This window comes from Euwallacea similis, chromosome 6, assembly GCF_039881205.1.
Source record: "Euwallacea similis isolate ESF13 chromosome 6, ESF131.1, whole genome shotgun sequence".
NCBI classification, from domain to species: Eukaryota; Metazoa; Arthropoda; class Insecta; order Coleoptera; family Curculionidae; genus Euwallacea; species Euwallacea similis.
Window position 1 is genome coordinate 3,962,882 of NC_089614.1, and position 26,443 is coordinate 3,989,324.

The 26,443-nt window shown below is 33.8% G+C and overlaps 4 protein-coding genes across 5 annotated transcripts in view; all 4 read left to right on the plus strand.

The window, feature by feature from the left end:
• Positions 1 to 12,431, plus strand: part of Cda5 (Chitin deacetylase-like 5) — a 37,781-nt gene extending 25,350 nt beyond the window's left edge. The window contains exons 6-17 of the mRNA XM_066391294.1: positions 5 to 168; positions 4,370 to 4,566; positions 4,614 to 4,657; positions 4,705 to 4,854; positions 5,056 to 6,045; positions 8,151 to 8,249; positions 8,632 to 8,825; positions 9,414 to 9,639; positions 9,809 to 9,938; positions 11,207 to 11,514; positions 11,564 to 11,762; positions 11,821 to 12,431. Of these exons, the coding sequence (XP_066247391.1) occupies positions 5 to 168; positions 4,370 to 4,566; positions 4,614 to 4,657; positions 4,705 to 4,854; positions 5,056 to 6,045; positions 8,151 to 8,249; positions 8,632 to 8,825; positions 9,414 to 9,639; positions 9,809 to 9,938; positions 11,207 to 11,514; positions 11,564 to 11,762; positions 11,821 to 11,979 (2,860 nt within the window). The 3' untranslated portion in view covers positions 11,980 to 12,431. The remainder of the gene's footprint in view (positions 1 to 4; positions 169 to 4,369; positions 4,567 to 4,613; positions 4,658 to 4,704; positions 4,855 to 5,055; positions 6,046 to 8,150; positions 8,250 to 8,631; positions 8,826 to 9,413; positions 9,640 to 9,808; positions 9,939 to 11,206; positions 11,515 to 11,563; positions 11,763 to 11,820) is intronic.
• Positions 7,188 to 26,443, plus strand: part of LOC136409646 (protein white-like) — a 66,152-nt gene continuing 46,896 nt past the window's right edge. Inside the window, exon 1 of the mRNA XM_066391302.1 lies at positions 7,188 to 7,191. Within this exon, the coding sequence (XP_066247399.1) occupies positions 7,189 to 7,191 (3 nt within the window). The 5' untranslated portion in view covers position 7,188. The remainder of the gene's footprint in view (positions 7,192 to 26,443) is intronic.
• Positions 12,708 to 16,402, plus strand: Ir21a (Ionotropic receptor 21a). Its single transcript, XM_066391304.1, is given in 5 exon segments — positions 12,708 to 13,196; positions 13,326 to 13,525; positions 14,527 to 15,050; positions 15,103 to 15,436; positions 15,492 to 16,402. Coding segments are annotated over 5 exon segments (2,298 nt in total). The 5' UTR covers positions 12,708 to 12,740; the 3' UTR covers positions 16,276 to 16,402.
• Positions 17,601 to 26,443, plus strand: part of Utx (Utx histone demethylase) — a 44,071-nt gene continuing 35,228 nt past the window's right edge. The window contains exons 1-4 of one of the 2 annotated variants that reach the window (XM_066391286.1): positions 17,601 to 17,835; positions 17,891 to 17,957; positions 18,016 to 18,178; positions 18,234 to 18,345. In XM_066391286.1, coding sequence (XP_066247383.1) covers positions 17,750 to 17,835; positions 17,891 to 17,957; positions 18,016 to 18,178; positions 18,234 to 18,345 — 428 coding nt within the window. In that variant the 5' untranslated portion in view covers positions 17,601 to 17,749. Of the gene's footprint in view, positions 17,836 to 17,890; positions 17,958 to 18,015; positions 18,179 to 18,233; positions 18,346 to 24,829; positions 25,388 to 26,443 lie in introns of those variants that run through there. The other variant, XM_066391287.1, reaches the window with a different exon arrangement.

Sequence of the window (26,443 nt, forward strand, 5' to 3'; positions counted from 1 at the left end):
CTAGTGAGGAAAAGAGTCCAGTGTCTCAAGCACCCATCTCTACAGCTACAGCAACAGCAAGGACTTTGTACAACAGCAGTCAGTACAACAATATAAACCAAAATGACAACCGCTATGATCCGTTTTACGCTCTGTATGACGAGGATGCTGAAATTTACAAAGATGTTGGTGAGTATTTTCAGACGATGTAAATAATGTCAATATTTGCAGTTGCATTCGTATTTAAGTATTTTTAATACGCCAATCGATAGCGCTTTTGAACACATTCAAAATCATTTTTTCTTCTTTTGCGGTTCACAAACAAAACAACATTTTTTTGCACAAGACTGGTAACTCGTATTATCCTTTGAGAAATTAGTTTTAGGAATTTAATGCTTGTTTTACTCTTCTCTTTAAATTAAAATAGGCTTCTTTCTAAGAAAGATTTTTACAACATTTTATCTTAATGACTTGCGTACCATCAGTGAAGTTACCACCAAGTGGTAATAGAGGCTCGGGAATTTTGGTCAGTGGGAACATACCATGCAGCTCTAAATTGTACCCATATTAACTTTTTAACAAAATTTCTTTTATTCAAAAACAACAGTAAATAGGATAAAAAGTACTATCTTTTGCCGTTTGTTTATTTCTCTAAATGTTGTTGACTTCACTGCTAGGGCAAAATGGAAGATTTTTTAAAATTGAAGCATGGGTCAAGTGATATTTCAAATTAAGTGTTTTGAAACTACATTTACTGGGGTAATGCGGTTTACGATAGATTGATTAACATTTGAGAAAAACAGCTATAAATAGAAAAAATAAATGTAAAAGATGCAATACGAAGTCAGTTTAATAGTACAGACAAAATAAAAACTTGTTTGTTAATAGGAAATAACAAATAATACGATAATTAATATAGTTTACAATAATAATAAAATAAAAAACGGAAACAAATTTTTCGTTGGTCGACCATTCGGCAACATGGTAGTTTCGACCAGCTTCAGCAAAAATAAATATAGCCTCAACTTTTTCTTCTAATGCACATATAACTAACAAATTATTAGCACTTTTGAATACCACTTAGTAATTTGTAAAAATAACCAAAAACCGCTTGTTTGCACAAAACCGAAAACAAATTTTATTCTTATTATTATTATTATTATAAATCATATTAATCATCTTATTTTTTGTATTTCCTATTAACAAACAAGTTTTTTTATTGTTTATGTATTATGAAACTGAATTTGTATTGCATCTTTTACATTAATGTTTTTTTTAATTTACAGCTCTTTTTCTCAAAAACTAATTGATCGATTTTAAATCACATTACACCATTAAATGTAGTTTAGAAACACCTTTAATTTAAGGTGTCACGTGACCTATACTTCAATTTTAAAAAATCCACCATTTTTCCCTAGCGGTGACGTCTATAACATTTAGAGCAATAAACTGACTTCAAAAGATAGTGTTTTTGTCCTATTTAATGCCGTTTTTGAATAAAAAAAATTATAATTTATTAAAAAGTTTAAAGAGGGGAGGGAGGGGTGTAAATTTAGAGCCGCGCAGTAGGTAGAATGTAGATAGATACAAACTCAGGAAATCGTTTCCTGTAAGAAAGTATAAGAATCTTATTTTCTCACTGATATCTTGGTAATAAACAAACCAAAATATATGAAATACCTGTTGTCCCAAATAAAGTGAGTTCCTTGGGGATTATGGAAATGGTAAAAGATACAAGGTGATTCAATTAGAAAGAAAATGTGCGTTTTTGTGCCCATTCAGAAAATGTTCTAAAATCAAAAATATGCACAGGGGCTGGCAAAATATGAGCAAAAATCATATATTATGTGGAAACCGTTTGAGTAAATTCTACGAAATTTGTCACAAGTTGCTCTTAGACCTACTAAAGTAAAAAAAATAAACAAAAGCATCATTTCGCCTTAGTAGGCTTGAAAACAAGTGATTTGTGTTATAATTAAAAAACACAACTGGATTCTAGTATATGTCATGTATCACGAGTTCGATAAGACTGATGTATGTAAGTGGAAACAAAATTTATATTGGATAAAAAACGCTTTTCAGGGACTCAGTGTTGCATATCAGGACTAATTGTAGATTAAATATATTTGCGAGGGTCTGCAAAAGGTACATTGACGTTACAAATGATCAGGGACGTTCCACTTAATGAACTAATAGCTTTAACGTGTCTGACAGAAGAAACTTGTTTGATAACAACTGCCAGAACAAATCTAGAAATTTGTCAAAGGAATATCTTTTTAAAATAATAAATAAAAATGATAAGATTGAGATTTACAAACTTGCTTTTATGTCGTATCATTGACGGGGCATTGGCTTGAGACTGCGGAACCTTTTGTTGTGCTATCAGATGGTGTCAAGGTTTTGTCGCCAAAACTATGGAATGGAGGTATAATTACGTTTATTTTGGCTATCTAATAAGAGGACTGCGATCAACTTTACCTTCACGGAAATAAGTTTTTTTCTTTTTTTGCCATTTATACAGGGGGTCCCAGAAATATTTTTACAAGTGAGTATAGCGTGCTAGCGTTTGTACGATGATAAATGCATTAAAAAATTATGTTTCAAGCTAGTTGATAGATGGCACTACCTGTGTTTTACCAAAATTCAGAAAATCGAAGTAACTTTTTTATCAGTGATAATAACTTCAATATTTTTAGTAATTTTGGTACTCTACTACATCCAAAAGGTATTTTGAAAAAAAATTATCACTCTAAACTTTTTCTAGATACTTTCCATTTAATTTTTGGGTGCATTACCAAGGATTTATGAATACCATCAATTCGTTAATTTGCTCCTTTATTATATACAATGTGGAAGTTTTAAGTGGAACAGTCCATATAACTAAGATGCCGAACATATACTGCCAAAATTCTCAAACACGTCGATTTTTATTTTTTCTTGTAGTTTTTTTAATGATAAATTCATGTATACAGGGTAGTCCAACAATCAGGTACGACTACCAACTTTGTTTGTTTAAATGGAAACACCAATTTTTTATTTCATTTTTGAAGTCTACGCAAAATTCTAAGTGTGTTTCATATACCATGTCCTATACCTAAACGCAACAGCTCTCGAGAAATTTCCAATTGAACACATCAAAAACTAAAACTTTTAATTCCTTTTAACATTTCTTTGGTTTTGAAAAGGACCAATTTAATACAAAATAAAACAACAAGCAACAATTAAATTAAATATTCAAATTGGATCTCACCTACTTCTTGACAGTAAGCAAGACGATGAATGAATTCCTATTTGATATTTTGAAGTATTGCTCAGGTAATTGTTCTTATTTTATCACGGATTTTTTTTTAAGGCTTTGATAGTTGGTGGTTGGTTAAAGTATACCTTACTCTTAAGATAACTCCATAGAAAGTAATCTAAAGGCGTGAAGTCAGGTGATCGTGCCGGCCATTCATTTACCTCTTATCTCCCAATACAGCATTAAAAAAAGATGTCATTTTAATAAGCCCTAACATCAACGTGGTAATGAGGAGGTGCTATTTTGTATTAAATCGGTCCTTTTCAGACCAAAGAAATGTTAAAACATATCAAGTTTTACCCCTTAAAAAAACCGCAAGAAAAAATAAAAATCGATATGTCCGAGGATTTTAGTCGCATATGTTCGGTATCTTAGTTATATGGACTGTTCCATCCAAAACTTCTACACTGTATATAAAAAAGTTCTTGATATCAATTTTCCACATCGATGAATTAATCAGGACAGTTAACATCTGTGGCCCCCACTAAGTCCTGCATTGAACCTATTTAGATGTCTTTTTTGAGTTTTTTTGAACTCTTTGGCAAACAAATCCGTGTTTAACAGTAGAGGGGAGCTATGAAGTAATATTCAACAACGTTAAGGATTCTGAGACGTGGAGAACCCTGTTCAAGGTGCGCAAAAATTTTGGTTTAAGACTTGGAAAAAGTATTGGTGTAAACGTTCCTCAACTCGGATTAATTAATTTTTTAATTTTTATCATCTTTAAAAATGTTCAAACAAGAATGTAGGATTTTATTTGAGACATTTGATTTTTATACAGTCGGTAAGTATTTTAGGCAGTGATTTTAAGAGGTTTCAACAGGTTCTTGCCATAACAAAATATTTTACCTTAGGCTGTATTATTGGTTGGTTGCATACTAAGTATAATTTAATTTCTATTTGTTTTCAATATCGTTTTTTTTTGTCATTTCATATCGTTTTAATTCCTATGTACATATTTTAATATTTTTTAGGCTTTGTCAATTAAAGTCAATAACAATTTAGGACAATAAAGCATTGATTAACTGATTTATAGAAAATGGAGCTATGATGCCTTTCGTTTTTAAATTGAGCTGGCGTCTTCATTCGTAGATTACACGCCCCAAAACAACAACTATCAAACCAACCCTCCGAACACCAGAGGCAGTACCACCAGCGTATACCGCGGATCTCCTGCAGCGGTGAGAGATGAGACTCCAAAACGTGGAAATATAGTTTACAATAATGTAAATCAGAACATTTATCAGCAATCTTCTACCGTCAGTGATTACAACGACAATTCCTATCAGGTACGTTTGCCTTTATAACCTGAACTAGCTTCAGCAGTAATTTTCAGGAAGAGGATCCTGACTACCGGCAATCGAGCAGAGCTCCCTCCAGGTAAGTTGGTCGATGAGGTAGTTTACCGAGATTAAGTTAAGCTTTAGCCACAGGGGAGACAGGAATGAAATAAATGATATTGAGGAGGTTGCGACAACTAAAAGAACTTCTTCAACTCCTGCAATCAGGAAACCTTCTACTACAACGGCGCAAGCACGTACCTTATCCCCACAAAAGATCACTACTACCCCTTCAAGGTACTACAAAACTACAAGCTGAGTTCACTTCATTGGCCAATTAGCGAGAAAATGCTTATTTGCTCCCATTTTTGTAGTATCTTTGATATTGCCATTGATATTGATCATACGAAATCTCATCAAGCTTGCGCGAAATTTATATTTTGCTTTCATTGGTTTTAAAAATCAAGGGGATTCTAAAACCATTATCATTTATTCTAGCCAAGCGCCTGTCACAGCGATTGAAAACCAAACACAAGTTGCACTGTCAAATAATACAAACCCGGGACACATAGATGTTCCTGATTCCTTAAATACTCCTTTCGAATCAACGACGGACTTCGAGCCTGACTTGCATGAACCATACACAACCAAACTTACTCCATTAGAGCATTTAACTACAGTTGAACCCGCTTTTCACTATATCACCAAGGCACCCAAGTCAACTCACCAGGTCTCTTCTAGCACTGTTAGCAATGAGAACGTTGATGTAGAGGTGCAGCCCTCAGTGAAGCTAAAATTTATCGTTCCGACCACGTACTCACCTCCTAAATACTTACGAAAGTCCATTTTACGTAACAGCTCCGTAGTTTCTCCTTCGTTGTTCAGTTTCAGGCAGAAAAATCAAACTAAATCCAACCCGACTTATCAGTACAAAACATTGAAAGCTGTGCGAAAGTTGATAAACCCGATATCTTTGAATCATGAGTTGGAGAAGTCAAATGGGGCTACCTATGAAGTAGCAGAGGACATTGTTTCGAATCTAGAGGAGCAACCCCAAGACTCTAATAACTCTACTGCTTCTACGACTATGACAACATCATCCACTACGACTTCAATTCCCACAACAACACTCAAAAATCGACTATTCGAATTACTGTCGAAAGAAAAACTCAGACCGTACATAGAAAATCACAAATCCTCAAGTGAAAAGCACTTCTCACTAACAGTAGAAATTCCGCCTCCCCAAGACTTCCTTCCTGACGTAGACGAAGAAAAAGCAGAACCGGACCAACCGCCGTCCTACAAACCTCGACCACCTTCGTTCTCACGACCTGACACTAAAACAGAACCTCCTCTCACGGCGTCCCTCCCCGCTAGAGTATCCCGGGTCAATGCTGCCATTAAATCCCTCATTGCTATTGGTGGAACTAAAGGACCAACCAAATGTACCAACAAAGGTCCGAAATGCAAGGTCGAGGCGAAACAGAGGTACTTGATATTCGTCCTCTTTCTGCAAATTAATTTGCATGGAATAGCACCGATTTTCCTGATTTTGCACCTCTTCTTAACCGAGTTTGGTAAACGCTTTCAGTAGCCAAGGACTTTTAACTTAAAGTTAGTGAGACTGGAAGTTGACTCTGGACCTTCCCTACTCGGACCCAGTAACATATTTACCTAATTAACACCATCACACTAGAACAGTTTAGGTACACATCCCTCCTATAGGGCAGCACAGTTTCTTACTTGCAGGAAAAGGCTATTTGCTTTCGCTTACTGCTCTTAATTAGCACATCCCTTGGAGTAGCAAACTTGCTGGCACTATTATATCTACATATACGTACACAAATGTATAAAAGCTAAGTTCAAGTTCATAGGATCTAGAGGTATATAGGCAGTAGTACTGGTTATAAGTAAACACCCCTTTTTACTTTTTTATGTAAAAAAATGGAAACATTTGCTAACTAATTAATATAAATGCAATGATAGCAGTAGGAAAAATATTCTGTTTTAAATCTTACCAGTTCGGTTCATCTCGAAACAATTAAACACAGGCAAAAATCGACTATGTCAACAACGAATATGTTGGGCTTGCAGACAAAAATCCCACCAGCACCATCTGCCGTGTCTTTTTTGCTGCATCTAGACTAAACCTTTAAATGTGAGCAACAGAATATAGAACCCTCTTAGAGACAAGAGCATTGAAGATGAATGCAATAATAGTCGTAGGAAAACTTTGAGAGGATTATGGTCTAATATGACTTTATGCTTCATCCCATCTCTACGTTTAATCGTCCTCATGTAGACACAGAGTTAGAATGAGACATAAACTAATAAGCTTTATTTTTATCAAGTTTATTAAGTGTACTTACATAAAATCTTTCATAAAAAAGCCGAAAAGAAATTATTTTTCTCCTCTAAAACAATAAAAAAAACCTCCAAAAGTGTAATTATTAATCTAAAGACATTCAAACAAATCTGTCTAGAAACCTACTCAAAAATTCTGAGATTGAAGGCCCATTAATGAATCCTACACAGGTTGATCCTCCAAGAACTGCCTTGATTGATTATGTAAAAAATAAAAATTTGGCGATTATTTAAAAAAATAGTTGATTGGGGAATCAAAATTTCAAGATGGTGGCAGATCGGGTTATAATAGCAATGAACATGTTAAACTTCTTATTTTATGTCATTAGGAAACTCAGCGCCCGCAGTATAAGTGTATCACATTCTTCTCTATGCTTCGATCGAACTTAGCATCCATTGTAACACCAATTTAGAGTTTTTAGTTTCCATCACGTCGGTTCAACTCTAATTCATAATACACAGGGAGGAAATGGCACGCGTTATTTCTCTGAATCGCGCCTTCAAAATCCGAAAGAATCCTAAGAGTTAATGAAAATCCAATAAAAGGATCAAAAACCTTACAAAAAATATCTGAAAATAATATTTGAAGAGCTCACTAAGAATGCCTAAAAATTATCCAGGAATGTTCTCAATAATAGCAGCAAAAATTCTAAGCTTAAAGGTCCTTTCAAAAACTTAAATAATACTTAAAAAAACACCAGAAAAATGCTGAAAATTATTGGTATCCCTTAATCGCCTAAAAAAGTTTTGAGAAATTTTCCTAAAATACCCGAAAATCATAGTAACAATTTCAAAAAATTGTACTGGAAATCCAATATCAACCTTTAAAACCTTCAAGGAACCTTTCATAATACCACAGTTACAACTTTGAAAGATATATTCAGTATATTCTTTCTTATAGGAATTTACGAAAACATCCTAAATTCTAAAGACTTTTCATTAATCCCTGCTATTCGATGCATCACTTTTTTGGAAGCAAGAAAAAATTGTGGATCTAAGTGTAATATACACATTTTTATGTCCAAATTTTTCCAACTATAGTATATTCTTCATTTTCAGTATCAAATGTTTCAATTTTCTAAATAAAGAAGCTAAAAATGATGTTCACCTATAACCGACAACCCCGTAGTCATAGAAGTGGCGGTATACGGCTCCGCATGTTTTGTTGGGTGGAGTTACACTGTAAAATTGTACAGCAACCTACTAAATTACAGTTTACTTAATTTTAGAACACCTTCAAGAGGACGAGGTACATCCCATTACACGAACTCTGCTTCTATTGCTAGTAACGAAGTTACCGTTAACGTTAACAGGGGTACTCCAGCTCCGTAAGTTGACCGCATGGGAATAGCTGATTTGCGTGTAGATCTTGGAAACTGCGAGAGACAGCTCATTAAAAGGTTTTAATTGTCACTGTTTCCAAGATCCGTATGAACGAATGTGCTAGTAAAACCCTGCAGTATCGTGTTTGCAAAAGTTTACCGGAACAGTTTACATTACTAAACCAAAAAAACACACTTATACAGACTCGATTTTAAATGATAGATTAAACACATTTGTCCCTTACACTTATGCGGTATACAGTGACTAAGATGGTAAAAAAAGCATGAAAGTACGACCAGGATTGACGTAACTGTTTTTGCAAATACTTACTCTGTTTAATTTTTTTTACTGTCGAGCGAAATGATGGACAGTAAACTTCGTTTATAGCCGATCTCGCCCAACGTTGAAACCTTCGACCTCCATTGTTTCCAAGGCCTCAGAATTTATAGATATCTACAGGAATCCACCACGAAGACCTGATGCCTTATACCCTCAGCCCCAACCAGATAAAACTGCTGCTAAGTGTAGGAAGGACGTTTGCTTGTTACCCGATTGCTACTGCGGTGGAAAAGACATTCCTGGTAAGTAAATCTGGGTCGTTTAAAAAAGAGAAAAAGACGAGGTTCTAGAGACTAAAAAAAATAAACGTGATTTCCTGAAGGTATTTTTGTTAACTAGGAGAGATTCCTGTGGAAGAAGTACCACAAATAGTCTTAATGACTTTTGATGACGCTGTTAATGACTTAAATAAACCGTATTATATCGACTTATTTGAAAATGGACGTACAAACCCCAATGGCTGTCCCATATCGGCCACCTTTTACGTTTCTCATGAGTGGACAGATTACAGCCAGGTGCAGAACTTGTACGCCGATGGTCACGAACTGGCGTCCCACACAGTGTCGTAAGTGGCCCTTTTTGGCCATTTTGGGACAGGAAAAGCCGTCTATTTCTATGATCAATTAACATTTCAACATTCTGAAAACAAAAATGACATATTATTAGTCTACATTGTGGGCATTTAAAATCTGAATACACTATACCTACACTATTCTCTTCCTCATGTCATTATGCTGCTATTTATATGTTACATTTGTATACATTCATTGTTTTATGTAATGTTTTTCATCGGGCTTTTTCTTTCTTTTCTTGTGCCTACTAACTTAAAGGAGACTTACCGGTTGAACAAGTACCCCAAATCGTCCTTCTCACTTTCGACGACTCTGTTAACGACCTGAACAAAGGTTTATATCAAGATCTCTTCGAAAGAGGACGAACCAATCCGAATGGATGTCCCATCGCTGCTACCTTTTATGTGTCCCACGAGTGGACAGATTATAGCCAAGTGCAAAATCTGTATTCCGATGGCCACGAACTTGCCTCTCACACCGTATCGTAAGTTCAAAAAGACAGTATTTTGCACAATGCTAGATATTGCTTGATTTACATTGCACCCTTATGATTTCACTAACAATTTCAATGTCTCTACTAATTAATGGGAAATGCTTAAAACACCGCAGAAGAAATTTCTTCATGGATTTTAACAGAGTATCTACGAATTTAGGCACAGCTTTGGAGAGCAATTTTCGCAAAAGAAATGGACAAGAGAGGTTGCTGGACAAAGAGAAATATTAGCTGCCTATGGAGGAGTCAAGTTAGATGATGTCAAAGGAATGAGAGCGCCCTTCTTATCGGTGAGTTTTCAATAAATTGTTGTACGTTATAATATCCTTATTCAATAAAGCAAGTTCGCATGTATTAAAACAACCTCTAATCTATAGAAGAATAATACACACATGAATTATACTAGGTGTTTCTGAAACGTGGTTTCCACCAACATTTTTTGATACTTTTAAAGTAAAAATTTGTTCAACTTTTAATGTTTTATGACTTTTAAATCGCTGACCATTTTATGTACACCAACACGCATTTACGAACACAAAAATATCATGTAATTCCATGTGTATTTTCAGTTAAATTTTTTAAACAACCTGCCGATACCCAAAAGGATTACCCCTTACCCTAACGTAACAGCCGTAAAATTTGTGCTTCAAACACAAAATTTAGTATTTGGAAACCGACTATTGCCCAATTAACAACATTCTAATCAAATATACAAGTATATTTGATTAGAAGTGTGCAGCCATAATTGTTGCTAAAATTGCAGTTTTCGCTGTTAAAATTCTCAAGTTTTACCACTATATCAACATCAAATCATATTTAGCGTTATGTCCCCACGTCACATAACCGTCTTTATTTATTATATGGGACTAGACAAAAACGAAACTGAAACTTGGAGGAAAACGATAAAATAAGTTGTGGATGAAATATGTTCCATTTTCGTTTAAGAGCGTATAACAGAAACGATAGCTATATATTACGCAGCAATGAACATTGGCTATATTCACAGGTCAATACAAATAGTGATGATAAATGAGAGTTTAAACGGACAAAATTGAAGATTTCTTTAATTTTTAGAATTTTCCTTGAACGTTTTTGTTCGTATAATTTTTAACTCGAATTAGAACAAGCAACAGGAATCAATCAGCCTACACTTCTGATTGCCATTTTTCATAATTTAAAGCGATAATAACAGTAGAGTATAATTAAAAATATAGAAAAACTAAGAAATTTCACTAACCTTTTGTTTGATTGGCATATAAGATTACGCTTCCGAGTTGAAAACCATTACACACTGTGTCAGTATCAATGGACCCAGAATGCTAGGCCACACCGTTACCGGTTTCGTGGTTGTTGGCACCTATTAAATCGTCGTGGACAAATAGCCTCTGGTAATGCCTACTTGAAATCCAAGAAATTCTGCTAACCGTAATTAAAAATATAGTCGCAACATCGATCATTATTTTTTCACAGAAGAGAACTTGTTTTAATCAGTCCTACACCTGCGAAAATAAGGTTTTCCATTCAATGAAAATATTTATAACTTTCAATCCCAATTTAGGTGGGAGGAAATAAGATGTTCAAAATGCTCTACGATTCTAACTTCACTTACGACTCCTCAATGCCCATCTATGAAAACAAACCTCCAAGCTGGCCTTACACTTTGGATTACAAGCTATTCCACGACTGTATGATTCCTCCTTGCCCAACCAGATCTTACCCAGGAGTGTGGGAAGTGCCCATGGTGATGTGGCAAGATCTAAATGGAGGAAGGTGCTCTATGGGTGACGCTTGCAGCAATCCACCAGATGCCGACGGTGTCTTTAAGATGTTGATCAAGAATTTTGAAAGGCACTACACTACCAACAGGCATGTTTTAAATATTTGAAATTGGGTTGATACGAATTTAAGATTTTAGAGCTCCATTTGGGCTCTTCTATCATGCTGCGTGGTTCACGCAACCACATCACAAAGAAGGTTTCATTAACTTTATTGACACCATCTTGACCATGAAAGATGTGTGGCTGATAACCAACTGGCAAGCCCTTCAGTGGGTGAGGGACCCTACTCCCATTTCAAGGTTGAACAATTTCCAGCCATTCCAATGTGATTATGCGGTAACTACTCTTATTTAATGTTGCAGAATAAGAGTTTTGATTTGTTTTTTTAATTCAGGACCGTCCAAAACGATGTAACAACCCTAAAGTTTGCAATCTCTGGCACAAATCTGGAGTTCGATACATGAGGACCTGTCAACCCTGTCCTGATATTTACCCTTGGACTGGCAATACTGGTATTCGTAGTAGCAAAATTGACAACGACATTGAAGATTAGGCACTTGAGCGATTACAATTGGTGTTTTTTTGTTATTAGGATACTATTAGGCCATTAGATGTTAATTTCAAAGATTTCTTGGGAATCAAGCCCGGATTATTTAGGAATGCGACAAATTAGCAAATGATGTTCTTTAGGTGTCAAGCTTAGCCCATCAGCTAATTCATACCTGAATAACATCAACAATCATGGCCTTAGTGAATATTTATGTATATATCGGCTAGGATGTAATAAATTATAATAATTAATACTGCCAAGAAGGTTAGTTTTATCAAGGTGTTCAAGAAGCTGTAATTGATGAAAACACTGCCTAATACATCAAGTTATAATAGGCAAAAGCATTAGATAATTTTTATATTATTCCTAATTTATTATAAATTTTTGTTGCGTGTACAGAATAAATTGTGAGACGAATCCAGTGAGTGATAAATAATAAAATATTTCGAGATTAATTCAATTCATTTTTCCTCAAAATAACTTTATTTTGGAACAGTCAAGGATCCCACGAAATCCATTGAAATAACACCTGCACCGTGATAAAGAATTCACTTCAATACATACTAAAAAGGATTTTTTTTTATATTTCCTATACCGCTCAGTCTCAGTCGGATAGAAGACATTAACTGACAATGTTAGGACTACTAATAGTAACCTCAACGTTGGTAATCTCGGCGAGCTTCGCAAATATAGAATATTCAGAAGCCGTTTACCCTGGAATAACAAAAAGAGCTTTGCAAAAATCACACGAAAAATCAAGGATAATGAAACTCTCCGAATTGTTTCTGGAACGGGATTTATACATGGAAGATCCAGACGCTTCCTTAATAAACCTACTCAACAATATCGCAGTGCAATACCTGTCTGACTGCACCACAGCCATTTTGTACGATAACTTCACAAACGCTCAAGAGAAGGTGTTTTTGTCAAAGCTTTTCCAACAATACCCCCTAATACATGTACACGGAACCATTCCAAGTGACTATCACATTCAGATAGGGGAATTGGTAAACCAGCAAGACAAAAAATGTGTCCATTTCATCATTTTCATCAAAGACGTAATGAGATGTCAAGACGTGGTAAGTAAACGAAGTGAGAAAGTGGTGGTAGTGGCAAAATCTACTCAGTGGAGAGTCCAAGAGTATTTAAACAGCGAGTTCTCGAGGGAAATTGCAAATTTACTTATAATTGTGAAGTCTGAGAAATATATAGGCCAAAAGGTAAGAAAGTATATAAGTGTCAAGAAAGTGGGTCCCCTCTGTAACAAGTAGACCCACCTTCTATCATCACCCCCTATATTTACTATTTATATATGAATCCATAAACAAAAACCTACAAATTATTTTTAGCAAGAGGCGCCTTACATTCTCTATACTCACAAACTCTTCGTGGATGCCCTGGGTTCTAGCAAACCTGTAGTGATAACATCATGGATCAAAGGAAATTTTACCAGAAGTGTTGAATTATTTAAGCCTAAACTAAAACACGGCTTTTCAGGACACAGGTTTATAATAGCTACTGCCCATCAACCACCCTACGTCATTAAAACGTAATTAGCACTTTGTTATGCAAGTGTCTTTGAAATTAACGCCATAAATTAAACTACTTACTACTCTACACTCAAAAATATTAATACATGAATTGGATGAAGACTTCATACAAATATGTATCGAACAACTTTTCGTTTTCCCTATATTGGATGGAAAAAGTTAGTTCCTGAGGATCGTTTTTAATTAATATTTCCAGAACGTGTTGAGATAAATTAATGACCTTTTGTACAGTATCATATCTTTTTATGCCAATTGTCACTCTTAATAACAATGGACAAATGTATCCATGGGCGGGTAATAATGAGGGGAAGATAGTGCGTAACAACTATCGAAACCTTTCCTGAAAGTCAACAATAATTTGCAAAAATTCTGTAATAGATTACAAGACAAAATAATTTTAATAACATTTCAATACTATTTCATAATTAACATTACAGGTTGTTACCTAAACATATTGAATAAATTTAAGAAGATATTCGTTAAGTTAAAATAAGAAAAAAAACTTTATCTAAATTTAATATAACCTTTTTTAATTAAACATCCTGTATTTCAAAAATTAAGCTATGCCGAACATATGTATGTAAATGTTTGCAGTATGTTTAGGAAATGCCTCGTAATAACCTCATAATGACAATAAGTTAAAATAATTTTTTATTGGAAACAAATCTCAAATGCTTTTTACATACAAAAATCTTTAAATTATTCACTTTCGCTATTAAATTGTCAGTAAAATAAAAGGTACACTACTCCCTTCTATTGCCCATCCCTAGACAAGTGTGTCCATTTTTTTTTCAAGATTCACAAAGAGCGCCGAAAGATATAACAACATACAAAATTCCGTCCATTTATCTAAACATGTATTGAAACTATCAATTAAAAAACATCCTTAGAAACTGACACTTCACACCTTGTATATCTAATTTCCACGTGGTTAAATTTATTACACTGTTTTCAGAAACAATTTGTGTATCTTATTCCAATAGGCAAAACTCTTATTTAGGAGGAGAAATGAGAGAGATGAAACTGAGTACTCCGGCATTGAGATCCAACTAGTGAACTTACTCTCAAAAATGTATAACTTCAGCACTGACTTCAAAGAGAGTTCAGAAACAGAAAAACTTGGGTCTGGTGAAGCTGTTATTAAGACTCTTAAAGGGGGAAATATAAATATGGCTATAGCAGGACTCTACATTACAGATAGTAGATATAACGCAGGCACTCTTAACTGGCATGGGGAAGATTGTGCCGCATTTATTTCCTTAGCTTCAACAGCATTACCAAGGTATCGGGCTATTATGGGACCCTTCCATTGGTCAGTTTGGTTGGCGCTCATTGGAGTGTATATTGGCTCCATACCATTATTTTCATATTCAGAGAGATTAACTCTAAAATATCTACTCAGCGATCCGCTTGAATTTGAAAACATGTTTTGGTATATGTTTGGGACGTTTACAAATTGCTTCACATTTACTGGAGCAAAATCGTGGACAAAAGCAAACAAAGGTGTTACGAAGGTGCTGGTTGGTAAGACATTTACTTCTGCATTATACTTCTATTATGATAGAAAACCCTTCAGGTATTTACTGGTTGTTCACAATTATAATAACAGCATGCTACACAGGTTCAATTATTGCTTTTGTGACCTTACCAGCATTTCCAGCTGCAATTGACACTGTTGAGCAGCTGTTAAATAACAAATATCAAATCGGAATGCTGGACAAAGGAGGCTGGCCCACTTGGTTTAAAAATGTGACGAGCAAAAGTAGTGAGAAGATTCTTAGTCATGTTGACTATGTCCCCTCCGTCGAGAGTGGTTTAGTCAATGTAACAAAAGCCTTTTTTTGGCCTTACGCAATGTTGGGGTCTCGCGAAGAACTTCAATTTATTGTAAAGACAAATTTCACTATCGGGTAGTTAATAAATAACAACCCAATGAAACATAAACTTACATATGAATAATTTTAGAAGTAAAAAAGCTTTGTTTCACATAACACAGCAATGCTTTGTACCCTTCAAAGTGGGCATTCTCTTACCATCACATTCAGTATACAGTGAAGTTATAGCTGAAGGTATTCAAATGATCCTGCAATCGGGCTTCTATTTGAAAATGAAGAGTGATGTAGAATGGGACGTGCTGAGATCAGCATCTGGCAAACTCCTAGCAGTAAGCCATAGTGTTTAGACTTACGAGATCAATTATCTTCTAAATCAATTTCAGGCCAATTCTCGCAGTGGGGGCCTAAAAATGTTACCTCCAGAAGATCGCGCCTTGACACTAGATGACACACAAGGCATGTTCTTGCTGCTTGCTGCAGGCTATATTGCCGGAGGTAGCATATTGCTTTCGGAAATATTCGGAGGTTGCTTCAACCTCTGCAAACAAATGAAAGCTTCTCGCACACATTCTTCCACCAGTTCAATTCCTAGTAATCCTAGATTTCATGAACGACAGACTAACAGGGAATGGAATAGGGGAACTTACATCTCGGAAATAAGACAGAGATCTGCTTCTTTAAAATCAGAAGTGATTGATCTTGGGAATTTTAATTCTCCATTACATAAGACATCTAAATCTGAAAGAGTTGAAAATAGGGATTTTGAAAAATGTGAAGAAACTTATGGGTCAAAAATAAGTGATATTGAGGAAAAAATTGGAAAATTGTTTAATGAAGCTTTAAGTGTGGACAATAGCAACAGTAATACATCATCGACAGAGGAGAAAATGAATGAAGATGCAAAAAATATTTAAAGCAAAAATTATATCGAGCAAACTAGATAATCTTCATTTGAAGATGTAGGTGCCTACTTAAATAGCTGTTTTTCCATATTTACAATATTCAAATTTTCCCAAAGTTTAACTACCAAAATCATCACTAGGCAAGCCTTAAAGTCCTAATAGATACTACTTTTCAAATGATATTTTAAGAAATATTTAGGCTTTTGGAATTTTTGTGAAAATTTGACAAGTACCAAAATTGCAAATTTCACCCATATACCTAAATAAAATTGTGCCTGCCTTTCTCATAGTTTCTGAGCTCTCAGTGGTGAGGCTCAAATTTGAAGCATTCTATACTTACCTTTTTTGCTATGCAAAATATAATGTAAAACAGTAACATATAAAATAATTTATGTTTGTGCACATAATTACAAACTAACAAAAATAAACACTTCTCATTTAGGTGTGCATCATGTTACCTGTCTAAGTGTTTTTCCACTTGATTTGGAACCAATCCAGTTTTTTTTTTGATAAACCATTCATGTGCATTTCCCCTGTCTACAATAGGGCATCTTCAAAATAAAATGTGATAAATAATCAATTTGTCTAATCAATTTATCAGCCCTAAAATGAATTCATGATTAGCTCATAAAACAAGCATAAACTGTAAAATTAAATTTGAATAAAGTATTTTTGATGCTTTTTTTACACTCAACCAAAAAGGTACATCTCATAGCTTTTCATAGAAGCACTCTTTATTGTTTCATATAATTGTTGGCGGTGAAAGGCCTAATGCTTAAATTCAAAATGGGGAGTTACAGTAAAGGGCCATTTGAGTTATCTAGTTAAGTCATATTTATCCAAATAGATCTCGGTATCGGTTATATTACAACTCATAGTGTTATTTAAATCCGGGGTTGTTTCAGGCTTAGAGTATAGAGCAAGAATTTAGTGGAAATTTATAGATCAGGGCTTTATAGTATGCCGAACCGAAAATTGCAGAGTTGTCAAGAATTAAAAAAAAACAAAACAACAAACAAAAGCGAATTACTAAATTTGGAACAAAAATAGAAAAAAATGTTACCAAAAATCACAATGTTTTAACAATTGAATAACAACAAATAAGCTTATTCATTTGTTTATTTTCTTTTGACAGTAGAAACAAATATTGACATTGACGTAACCCCCTTTTTTATTACGACGAATATTATAGAGTATAGTGTTACTCCTTCAATGACGTTTGATAAAAACAGATCGGAATAGATTATTAGGTATCTGAAAGCTATTTCTGCTTCAGATGTATAGATGGCGTTGGCTGATAATGTTTTCCTTTTTTTCTTTTTGCATTACATTTTAGAATGTTATAAACAAAATGGTGGTTGTTTCTGCAACTTTCGTTGAATAGCCCTATTTTCATTATCGTAGTGCCGTAATTTCATGAACTGCAGTTCATTATTAACTTTTAAGTGTGTTTTCTTGAACAATTTTCCGTACACCTCCTGTTAAAATGAATAAACCGATGCGGGACACCCAAGATCTGGATGATATTACTATGACCGCCCAAGAACTTCATATTCTTTCTGAGCTTGACAGGTATGTTATTTTTTCAATACCATTCAAAAAGTAAAGCCTCCATACATCTTTTCAGTCGGCAGTATGGGTATTTGCTGCTTAATCTGCCCGAAAATGCCAAGAAGAAAGCCTTAGTTCAAAAGGTACAGTGGCCCAGCATTTAAGGTTATGTGAAGTATTTAAATAAATTTTCACTTTAAGGCGGTAAAATACCTACAACTTATGGTAATTCAGGCCCGCAAGCACCAGAAGGAACAAAATGAAAATGAGCCTAGCAATTTTCAAAAAAAGCAAATCAGTATTGACCCAAAAACTTGGGTCAAACTTGGCCATTTTCATTTGCTGCTGGAGGAGTACCAAAAAGGTAATGATGTAAACTTTTAAAGTTCATAAATCTGAAAAATGTTTAATCTTTTCAGCTCTGTCAGCCTATCAAATGTTCTACAAGATCCAAGCAGAAAACCACTGGCAAAACACAACTTTCCTGTATGGGTTGGGATTGGTGTATTACCACTTTAAGGCTTACCAATGGTAAGTCAAACAATTTATTTACATTCTGATTTCGGTTTGAAATAGTCCTGCAGTATTTTTAGTGAAAATGAATTTATATTTACAAATTTCTTGATTTTACAAATTATGGTAAATTACTGTTGATTCTAAAATCAAAATTGAAAATTCCTGCAATGGCAACATAATACGTATTAATACAGACTTCTGCCTTTAAATTTCTTAGCTTTGACGCAGGTCTGTAGGTGGCGTTGTATGTATGATATTGATTTTTCAGTTTGACTAAAACCAGTTTTTAGATATATTGTTATCTTCATGCAAATGCAATTAATTTGTCCTCTGGTCAAAACAACAAATAATTGAAAAACCAATTCTAAGACCTGAAAAAAAGTGGGTATACCCATTTTTTTATTCATCTGTGATTAAAGACATCTGAATCTGGTGTTTGACCCCTGAAAAGTATCACTTTCTAACCATTTATACAGCAAAAAACATAAAACATAAAAGTTTGGGAACTTAACTTTTTTATGGTTTTATTTATGTGAAAATTAGACTGGACAAAACAATACAAAAATAACAAAATGTCAAGGAGAAAGGCGACAATGCACAGAAGTCCTTTACAATTCCAGATCGGCTTAAATTTTGCTGCCCTACATTCCACATATATGTATTATAGAAAGGACACTTAGTTATGTTAACCCAAATATGTCCTTAATAATTGGACTGCATCTACCTCTTTTTTCGCGCACCCGCTGAAAACGGCGAAAGCAACAATTTTAAAACGCTCTAATACACACTAAAAAGGCAAATAGGTTTTGTGCAGTAAGTTTTTATATGAAAAAATGTTTATTCGTTAATTAACGCACTGCTGAGATAAAACATTTGTACAAAACTGTCTTGAAGCATCATACATATCATGATACATGATTAGTAATTAGAATAAATTCAAAAGAAAATGCTTCTACTAGAGGAAAAAGAAAAAGCTAGTAAAGGAAGACATTACTGAATTTGCCCTATTGCTGAAAAGAGGATATAAGAAGCAGATATAGTTTCTATTAACATTAATAGCATCCCGTTTTCTACATCCATGTTGTAGCGTTGCTCTATAAGGGAAACTTTTCGATGCAAGGAACAAACACAGGTGCGTTAAAATGTTTTTGTATAAAACAAGAGATCGTGATTGCACGTCAAGCAGGACGAAGCATGTCAAAACATTTCGTCAGTCTAAACACACTGACAAAACAAGTTGCAGTTTAAGAAACCGTTTCTCTGAAGAGTAAAACGTTTTGGTTTTACTCAAAAACGTATTAATCAAACGAAAACACGTTCCAGCAAAATTTGTCTGAGGCTCTTTTAGTATGTTTTACAATGTTATTTGTTTTTATTTATTAATTTGTGTTGGGTAATGTGCTGAAAAGAGGCTTTCCATGAAAACTGATCAAAACGTTTTCATTGAAACCATTTTTATTTCATCAGTGTGAATGCAGGTCTCTGTCAGTTCTATCGGCATTGTGCTTGACCAAATCAAAGCTTGACGGCGACTTAACTTTCTATATTAAATCATAATATATGGAGTGTTTTTGCAAAGTGATTCCCCCAAATTACTTCACAATGTTTTTGATTAAAATTACATTTTTCGTCATGTTTATAATTTGCCATTTTCGAACATATTTGATAGGTATTTATGATTTCCAGTGTAATCGAAGTATCCTCAATTTTACTATATGAAATGTAAGGTTCCAAATATTTTTATACAGTGTGACCCACTTAAGAGCGGGACACCCCTGTAAAATTTTTATTTGTGGTTCGATTTTGATCATTTTTTTATATGTTGTAGGGCATCAAAAACTCTATTTTGTGACAAGTTCTTGTTACGCTCGCTTAAAATCTAAGGTCTACTTTGCCCCTTTCTTATGACGAAATTTTAAGAAAAGACATTAGGGAATTTTTTATTTTAAATTTAGCTTCAGTAATAACTTTAGAATTATTCAAAATGGCTGTATTTCAAATTTCGTTAAAAAATGTTTATCCATAAAAAAGTTGTAGAACAATTAAATTTTATTTAATTTAAATTAATTAATGATTCAATGTGAAAAAAAAATTGTAACGAAAAGAGATTTAATTCATTTTAAAAAACACTTGCTTCGATTAAGCTACCGTTCAACTGGATACATTTCTCGTATCTTCTTCTAGTATTACTCATTACTTTTCTGAGAGATAAGGGAGTAATTTCTTCACAGGCGCGTCTCAACCTTATGCATAGTTCTTCTCTATTTCTGGGGCGGTTTTTATATACTTTTTGCCCAAGAGTACCCCACAAAAAGAAATCTAAAGGGGTCAGGTCCGGTGATCTGGGTGGCCATTGTATTAATGGACTATTCCGTCCGATCCATTGATTGGGAAAGTTTGTATTTAGCCACTGCCGAACAATTTTCGCGTTATGTATAGGACTTCCATCAAGTTGAAAGTACATGTTACTTGTGTATAATAGTGGAAGATTGTCAATCGCATTGGATAATTCATTTCTCAATAGTTCTAAAAAACTTGCAGAATTCATATTGCCCTCAAGAAAAAATGGACCGATAAGTTTGTCATAGATTATTCCACACCAAACATTTACTTTTTGGGAATATTGACTTTTGCAGTTGATAATCCAGCGTGGATTTTCATGAGACCAAAATCTACAATTCTGTGAAGAAACTATCCCGTTAGTAGTAAATGTAGCTTCGTCACTAAATAGAATACATTTTAGAAAATTGTTGTTATCTTGATACTCCCCTTGCGCCCACAAACAAAATTCCAATCTTCTGTTCTTGTCTCCTTCCTCCAAAGTATGCAGAAATTTTGGTTTAAATGGCTTAATTTTATTCTTTTTCAGGCATCGACGAATCTTTTCCCTCGGTACATTTAAATCTAAACTTGCTATTCTTAATGTAGCATGTGGGTTATTAGTAAAATAATTTAAAATTGCGATTTCTGTATCACCTTCATTTCTATTTCCAGGACGGTTGTTTTTTAACAATTATCTATCAACGGCTCCAGTTTCATTAAATGTACGATTTATTCGATTCACTGTACTTTTAGTAATCGGACGTCGATTAGGATATCTTGTGTTAAATATTCTAGTCACTTCCCTTACACTTCTGTCATTGTCACCAGAAAGACGCACTATTTCAATTTTTTCCCTTAAAGTTAATTGATTATTCATATCTGAACTTTTTCTTCAATCAAAAACAGTTAAATTTTCTTCTAAACCACCAAGAACTGGTTTATTTATTTACAAAAAGACAATTGCATTGTATTTAATGACAAGGATAAAACAAGTGACTTAACTATGTTTATTGGATCCGTACTCAGCCAACTTGACCAAAAATTATTACATCCAGATGGTTCAATAAATTTAAAATTGGATTGCTCTACAACTTTTTTATGGATAAACATTTTTTAACGAAATTTGAAATACAGCCATTTTGAATAATTCTAAAGTTATTACTGAAGCTAAATTTAAAATAAAAAATTCCCTAATGTCTTTTCTTAAAATTTCGTCATAAGAAAGGGGCAAAGTAGACCTTAGATTTTAAGCGAGCGTAACAAGAACTTGTCACAAAATAGAGTTTTTGATGCCCTACAACATATAAAAAAATGATCAAAATCGAACCACAAATAAAAATTTTACAGGGGTGTCCCGCTCTTAAGTGGGTCACACTGTATATTCAAAAAGGGCATAAAATTTACTTTACAGTGACATATTATAAGTTGATAATTGAATGCAAAATGGTGACAAAATAATTTTTTTCAAAATGTCAAAAGAACGACGTATTTGTTTGTTCATGTTTTTACTGCAGCACATTGTTCCACCAGTCTAGTTTACAAAACAACAAATTCTGTAATAAACATGAGTGCGACAATCAGTTTTATGAAGCATGAAAAATAAAAATACTGTAATTTTGACTGTTAGAAAATAAAACGGTTTTGCCGTCGTTTTGAATCCAAATATCACTGTTTAATACATCATTATAAGTATAAATTATGTAAAAAGATCTGTAATCTTACGTTTAAAATAAACAACCTGTCACAGTGTAATAGTGTAAAATCATGGCACTCTGTATGCGTTTATAAGAATTTTTCGTTTCATTTTTAGAATATTAAACTTTCTGAACTATAATATGCTCTATATTTTTGTTTTCACGTTTTTTTTTTCAATCGTGATATAAATTTTCCCAACCCAGGTACATGTATTTTGTTCAGGACAATAAACCATTTGTTATCAGGCAGCCAAAACCCCAAAATTTTTGAACTGAAAGAAACCGGTCCAGTTTTCGCAGGAGGTAAATTATCTATTTCTAAAAGCTCAAGAACCGAATCTCAGGTCTGGTGGACCCGATCTGTAATTATTTTTACCTGAACTTATAAAAGCTTTCAGGTAGTGGGCCTCTACTCTCATACAAAAGACCTTTCCATGAACTTGAAGAATTGTGCTTTTAAGGGAGTTAACTAGGAAATATCCTTACATCAAATACATGACGATAAGCTTTTATGTCGCACGCAAGCAAGCCATTAAACCACCTGTGAAGTGTCACTTTTTAAAGACCTTGACCATGACTCAGTTATAGAGACCATCTGATAAGAAATTGCTTACTTCAGTTTTGCAATGCATACAAGATGTTGAATTAGTGCGTAAACACTTATTTAAAATATAGGACCAGGTACAAGAGCAATTGTGAAGAGGAAAGTGTGTGTTTTGAAATTAAACAACAGTTATGGGATTAACTTAGAAGAGCGCAAGCTTAAAGACTACTAGCAAAATAAAATTTAACATAATCTTATGTGAAAATTGGAAAAAGCCAAAAATTACTATAAAAAAAAGTAAAACGGTTCACACCAGTTGTCCAACAGTGTAATTCGATTTGAACAACACATGTGACTAACTAAACCACACAATGTACACGTAAATACAACTTTGCATTGGTTGCGTAATAATCCTGCAAGTGCAGGCGGGCCGTGTTGCCACGTCTCTCACGCGCCTTACTCGATACAGATCTAAAAAAGTTATAAAAGCTAGGTCTTTTTTTTAAAAGAAAATCCTCTTTTTCTTATTATTATTGAGGTCAGCTTGTAATTCTAAGGAGTTTTCGACTGTTTTTGAAGTATTTGAGTTTCAAATGAAATGTAATTTTACCAATTTTAAAAGCTATTAGTAAATACAATAACAATTAGAAACAATGAGATTTTGATTTAGAAACATTAAACCTAAATAAATGCTAATATAAGGAGGATAAGAAAAACATATCTCAACATGCACATATGTATAACTGACCTATCACAGAATTTTTAGTATGCTTCATATTTAATTGAATTTATACAATGCTTTCGAAAACAACTGTAGTATATTATTTCACATACTGCGTGTCATTTTGACTCTATCAAATTGAAGTATTGGAGTCCTGCATTTATATATTTCTTTTCCAAGAATTATTGTTATTAATGATAATTTTTGAATGTTCATTGGTTTTATTAAGTTTCACTTGATAACAAGCAAACATGCCGCTCCTCAAATTGTAGTATAAAAATCTCAATGACGACAAGGAAAGTCCAAGAATGATTTGACATATAAATCTAACAAATATGGAATATAGACTTATAATGAAGTGTTAATGCACTTTATAAACTTTTCAGGTTGTTCCTATATTTAGTTCAAAAGCCACCAAGATCTTTGAAAATACAAAACATACTACAAAAATTTATTTTTACATTTATCTATGTAGAAAGTGAGTACCTTACATGTCACTTCCATCCTGGTTGAACGTAAAATGATACCTCAACGATGCAACAATTCTTGTCGGTCTGTTCATTTTGTAGAATATATACAAAAAAAACTATAAAAATCCAACGTCTAACATATTTTCTTAAAATTTACGTCAGGCGTTTGAATAATAAATTTATTTGTCATGCCGCTTTTAACAATACAGAGTATCGGTGCCATTCTGATTATAATGTGTATACATATTATATGTATGTATATCGAGGGACACATTTAGATCATTTTAAATTTTCCTTATTTTCGTTAAAACGTGATTGTAAATAAAATGTTTAATAGAAGTATACACTAGTATGAAAGTGTTCTTATATGTATAGCTCAAAGCTCACGTAAAAAGCAAAAAAACATCTTCCCTTAGTTATGTAATCTGTTATTTTCTTATAGACACCATAAGGAATTTCCATATTTTTCATAAAATTTTGTGAATTATATTTATTTAACACTTTATTAATGTTCTAAGATATGTTTTTTGAAATACGGGCCACTTTGTTAGTAAACGAGATCGTCATGTACGTCATAGATATTTTTCGGTTATTTTTTTTTAATGAACTGAAAAAATGGTAGATCCGATTTTGATTGACACTCATGTTTTTTACTAAGTAGATAATGGGATATGTTTAATTTTTAGTGAGACATAAGAATACCCGAAGAAGATCAGTAAAAGAAGAAAAAAGCTGTCGATGAAATGGGAGTTTTAGCGGAAAACTGAAATTGTGACAACAGTGGGACGAATCAAAAAGAGGTCTTAGCTCCTAGAAAAACGTAGAGCGGGCGAGCCCACTCCATCAATGCTTGTGTGCAAGTGCACGAACGTAACCGACAGAGGTCGTTCGTATTCGAGCGCAACAAGCGAAAATCCACCGAAAGGAAACGTAACATAGGACCGTTCAAGCCGAACAACGGTACTCCCCGCGCTTCGTCTTATCGTTGTTCCCTTGAATCAACCGTGGATTTAGGGTGATTCCTTTTTCAGTCGGATAGAGGCGTGCGGGTCGGTTGTATTGGCGCAGGCGGGTGAACTGTTTTTTTGTTTATTTATTTTCCACTTATAGTGTTCACTAGAATTTAGTGTTTAGGAAACACCATCAAGTGCTCTTTACACACCTTGTGAATGAGACTGAAGTGCTTACCTCGAATGTCACGTCAATTCTATTTAGGAAATTAGATATTGAACGTCCTTTACACACATCATCACTGCCTTTGTTGTATATGTATATTAGCAGATACTGTTGTTACCTAGTTATAATGGTAAGTCGCATCTATTAAACTAATCTCATACAGCATCTCGTACGCTTACCGCGGATGTTTAAATTAGAAGAAAACATCCGCCATTGCCGCGATGACATATTTCACGTCCATCCCTGTGATGTTGGTTCCGCAACTCGTGACGTCACTATTAAATACCTTTGTCTATATACAAACTAGTAGAAAGCTATGCAGTTGCATCGATGATGCAGCTGGTATTGTCCACCTACTAGTTCACTTTCGTTCCCTTGAGACTCATTTTATTAATACGCTCAATATTTATATTATGCAGATAAATATATTTTTGACCTATCAATGAATGAGATATCTCTGAACTCGTGTATAACCCTGGATCAAAGGTTCATATATTTTTTCTGCTTGTCCGGTTTTAGCAAGTTTTTGTTTGTTGTACTTTAGGCTTGATTTTTTTAATCCTTACCAATAGAACTTGTTGCATTATCAATTTTTATAACTGCATTATCAAAACATGTTGACACAGCATATTAAATTGGAAACTAATGTTTTGTTGAAAAAACGTGGATTTTTACTACATACTGGTCTTGTTTGTACTCTTTTTTGCCAAATTCACAGTCATAATTTAATTTGTTGAATAATAAATACCTTAATGCCAAACTAACATCTTTGGCAATTATTTTTTAATCAATCATTTTCTGTCACTGTCAGAATTATTTCTCAAACCCCTTTTTAGGATTTACATCCCCCTTATGTATTGTTAGAGTAAAAAATCTATGTTGCAGTGACATTTCACAAGCTGATGTCACTTGAAAAATGATAAAATTTCTTAATAATATTTAAAAATTTTGAAAAACATTATTTGTTACCATTGAAAACCCTCTTGATTTAAAAATGCCTTTTGCTGTCATTTTGAATTTGGATGCCAACTTGTAATAATTCATCATTATTTGAAAAACATGTTTTGTCCAACAAGGTGTCACAAATATAGTGAATTACATAGAGAGCAATTTTATGACCTTAACATAAATTTATGGTTTTCAAAAGTCACAGATTCAAGTTTTCTCCTTATATTTGGAAAGGTAT